Here is a 4,582-nt window from a genome sequence, read left to right as displayed (position 1 = left end):
TCCACTGAGCTACCTTCCCTCCCCAGTCCCACATAGTATATGTATAAATGGGAAGAATAACAAAGAGATAGATGCTTCTCTTGCAAATTAAAAAGCTGAGATTTAGAATACTAAGGCAACTTGCCCATTTTATACTTCCAGTAAGTGGTAGACTAGATCTCAGTCCCACACCTGTCACTGGAGGCTGGCTCTTATGGCTTCTCTAGCATCTCGTTACCTGTCCGTGTCATAAATTTTCAGATTTAAGGGTATTCATGTCTAAAGATTGATTCCAAGGCCTCTGGAGAGCTATGATCCAATTCTCCTTTTTGTGTATTCAGTTTGGGTTCAAGAAGAGATATCAAAGCGAATCTTGAGTACCAGGATCAGCAAATCTGAGCAGAACGCTACACTTACTGTACTTACATTTCGCAATGATATACAATTATAAACAAAGCATAGGAAAATGAACAGAATTTTCATTTTCTTATGTGGTCTATAGATCCTTATGAAAAATATTTAAATTGATACAGACATAATGACCACAAAGCTATTTGATGGTGTAAATTTTTCAAGGCTTGCTTTCTTTCTTTCTTTCTTTCTTTCTTTCTTTCTTTCTTTCTTTCTCTTGTGCAGGGTCTCACTACATAGTCCGGACTCATAGTTATCCTCCTGCTATCTGCCTCCCAAATGCTGGGATTACAAGCATGTGCCACCATACCCGGACTCCATCGCTGGCTCAACGCACCCAGGGGTGAGGCCAGAACAGCCTGCGGAGCCAGGGATCAAATCTTGGCCCCTGCACTTACCTAAGCAAGTGCTGCTTAGTCTGCTGAGCTATACTGCCAGCCCTAAAAGTTCAGAAGCATTTTTTTTTGGCGGGGGGCAGGCTCAGGATGCCTTCAGGGCAGGTCTAGTAAGGCTTGAGGATCTGGGGATCAAACTAGAGCAACCTGAGCCTGAGTGTTTAAGCAGTTGATGGTGTAAATTTTGAAGAGGAGTCTTTCTCAAGCAAAGTTCTCTAATGTGTTTGCCACAACACAGCATTAAAGGTGTACCAGCATTCTGTGCAGCTTCACACTGTGTACAATAAAATGTGTTTAAAAATCTTGGATTAGGGGCAGGGGAGATGGCTCAGTAGAATAAGTGCTTGCCTAGCAAGCGCAACGGCCTGAGTTCAATCCCCGGTTCTGGAAAAAAAAAAAAAATCTTGGATAACTGTAGAAGATAACATTGAAAACTACACTTCCTGCAAATGTATCTGCACTGAGATTGAATCATGTGGCAGTTCTGGGCAAGTCTAAAAGCCAGATGGGATACGCACGTGCTTTCCTAGTGAAGGTCTCAATCACTTCGCTCGAAGGCCCACAGCCTGCGCTATTGCAGGCTCCCACTTCCACAAAATACTGGGTGTCGGGTAGAAGGTTTTCCAGTCTCGCCGAGTACTCCTGGCTGGTGACCTGAACTCTGTGTGCAGCTGCTTCTTTGTCATGGGCAGCCCAGTACCGAATCTGAAAAACACCCAAGAGAAGGATCGTTTGCCAAGAATCAGACTCCAGCTCTGAAGTTCTTTTCCATCCACTCTGTTACGCTGGTGTTGTCTGAGCACTGTATTCTCACATGTTGCAAAAGGAATGTAACCTTCTATCAGTCTTAGAATATGGAAAAGCAGGCAATGCAGATCTAATTAAAAACATCAAAGTCATATAAAATCCTCATGTCATTGGCTGACAAAGAGGGAAGGGGGGAGAGAGAGAGACAAAGAGAGAGACAGAGAGAAAAAAGAGAGGAGAGAGAGAAAGAACAGAGAGACAGAGAGAGAGACACAGGGAGACAGAGACAGAAAGAGACAGAAAAACAGAGACAGAGACAAAAAGACAGAGACAGACAGAGAGAGAGACACATGGAGACAGAAACACAGAGAGAGAGAGAGAGAGAGAGAGAGAGAGAGAGAGAGAGAGAGAGAGATCGACCAAACAACTCTGGATAAAATCTAACTCCAAAATATAAAAGCAATATCTTTGGAAATGTTTGTGCAATAATTTTTAAAATTTACATCCTGCTTTCTTTCTATTTATACAGTTTCAAACTTGTTACAAGCCTTTGATAAAAAAGTTTGACAAGAATACAACTTTGATCCATCAAAACAGTCATTATAAGGCATAGAATAGTGTAGCATAATTTTTATTCTGTCTCCTTTCACAAGTAGATGTGCAAAGTTATTCCTTGCAGACTATTCAAAGGAAATATCAAGACTACACAGAATAATTTGACAAGTTACAGAAACTATTTCTTTTAAAAATTTTTAAAAAATTTATCCATATTGTGACTGCAAATGCTGACACTTGCTGTTATGACCTACCTTGTCTGTTAAAGTTCAGAAAAAATTATGAATTACAATTTAGATTCTTCAAATAAAGGTTATTTGGTGTCTAAAATCTGTTATTATTCCAAAGTAAAAACAAAAAGGAATTATTCATAAGTATATTAGTAGTTTATAAATCTTAGGTTGCTCTATCAATAAAATAATAAAATTTTAATTTTATAATTAGTTTGTATGCTTGGAAAAAATGTATAATATCAATATAATTTTGAACTTTTTATTTACATGAATATATGAAGCTGTTACCTAGCTGACTGGCTCAAATTCAGTTGTCAAAAGTGAGGTTTAGGTACAGAATTAATACATTTCTGAATAAAAGCCAGCTGCCAGTCATTCACTGGTTTCCTTCATAATATTTTAATTTTCTTTACTAATAATCACTTTGTCAATACCAGGGAGCCCTTTCTTTAAGGGATTAAGTAGAATTTCTGGGCCATTTCCATCATCTTGCGGGAAAGGCGACCTGGGGGCAGAGGGAGTGGAAGTACACCAGGAGACCCCGGAAGCCGAGCTCCACGGTAGAGCCGCCTCCACCCGCACTTGCTGGCTGTTTAAATAGGGAACACATGAAGGAGTGAACAGTAAGAGCGAACTTCTATGTTCTACTGAAATGGCAAGCGCTGCATGAGGATCATCCGATCGTCTCTTTCCTTTCAAGAGACTCAAGGTAGGTGAATTTAACCCATTCGACGCCAATTACAACAAAATTCCAGGTGGGTCATGAGTTTGTATATATGTGCTTATTGACTGACAGGCATACCATGTTATAAAATATTCCATTGAAACACTTTTTATATCTTTTTCTTCTTTTTTGGCAGAACCTGGGATTGAACTCAGTCCCTTGCATTTGCCAGGGAAGCGCTTATTCCACTGAGCCATCTCCCCGGCCCCTTTATATCCATTTTAAGGAGAAGATACTAGACTAGATTAATATAACAAAGGGTACTTTATAACATGTGTTATAGCAAAATGATGAAATAAGCTGGCAGAACTATTCTGCTGTCCTACTCAAAATGAGATAATTGGCAAAATGGGCTGGAAAAAGTTTCCCTAATTTATTCTTTGAAGCTATATTCTAAGTGACCAACTTATATTTGTCTGACTCACACAGGGATGTCTGCAGTCAGCATCCTGATTCAAATTCACAATCAATTGTAGGAACGACTTAGATGCCCCTTGTAGCACAGGGCAGAAAGTGTCACTGCATGTGCTCATGGGACCTGATTTGCTCATTTTTGAATGTGAGAACTCCGTGACATTTTACACAGAAACCTTACTGAACCTTGACAAATGAAAACGTCTGACACAGAACGATGGGGTGCAGAACTGATCTCTTCTGATGCACGTCTATGTACAACTTGTATTTTCAAAGAGTCCTAAAATATAGTAGATGCATACATAAAATGTAAAATATAGCACTATCCTTTTATCTAGGCTAGTTTCTGACTGTGAACACAGTGTTGATTTCTAAATAGATAGCAGAGGTCGGCTGTTGCCTCTTTAGACTCCATTCTTCGTTTGTCCCTGGGGCGCAGCACCATGTTCCCCTGTGAGGAAAGCGTTGGTTATGAAAGCTGCGGGGACGCACAACAAGTGACAGCCTGATCATTGGCAGAACGGAGTTAAGTCTTAGATGCCCCAAAGAGTCCAAATCAATAAATGAGAAGGGAATAGCAGGTTCAGAAAAGTAAGCTTGGAGATATATAAAGCAAATGCTTACTTTGGTAATAGGGCAAAAATTCATATTCACATGCTAGAACAACATGTGGGTTTTTTAATGCTGTGGAATTTCACAGTTTATGAATAGCTAAAGTCCAGGCAATACTCTCCATCTGGTCTGACCTCATACCAGTGCTTATTAAGCAATTACAGACTTGTGTCACTCCTTGACCCTCTGTACTCTTACTACATTATAAACTCAGTGAGGACAGCTATACATTATTTTTGAACACTGTGTTTGCAGGTCTATGTGGAGTACATGCTATTAATTTACTCTAACAAATATTTATTGGGTCGTTACCTTGTATCAGGTCCTGAGTCAGTTGCTGAGAATGCTATAGAGAAATAAGCAAATGTGTTCTTTGCTATCATAGACCTCATTTAAAATAAAATATTAAATCAAAATGTTTAAGTTTATAATTATTAACACCCCTGACAGAGCTCCTTAAGTGCTTAATTGCTCTTCAAGAAAATGGACTATATTTCAATTCCCGGTTCTGA

At 39.4% G+C, this 4,582-nt stretch overlaps 1 protein-coding gene across 1 annotated transcript in view; it reads right to left on the bottom strand.

Annotated features, from left to right (window-relative positions):
- Positions 1 to 4,582, bottom strand: part of Cntn1 (contactin 1) — a 410,344-nt gene that overhangs the window by 34,341 nt on the left and 371,421 nt on the right. The window contains exon 22 of the mRNA XM_004638636.2: positions 1,304 to 1,490. Within this exon, the coding sequence (XP_004638693.2) occupies positions 1,304 to 1,490 (187 nt within the window). The remainder of the gene's footprint in view (positions 1 to 1,303; positions 1,491 to 4,582) is intronic.

The sequence above is a fragment of the Octodon degus genome, unplaced genomic scaffold (genome assembly GCF_000260255.1).
Source record: "Octodon degus isolate 3935 unplaced genomic scaffold, OctDeg1.0 scaffold00100, whole genome shotgun sequence".
Lineage (NCBI taxonomy): Eukaryota > Metazoa > Chordata > Mammalia > Rodentia > Octodontidae > Octodon > Octodon degus.
Note: the sequence above shows the minus strand (reverse complement) of the source record. Positions and strands in the feature narration are given on the sequence as shown.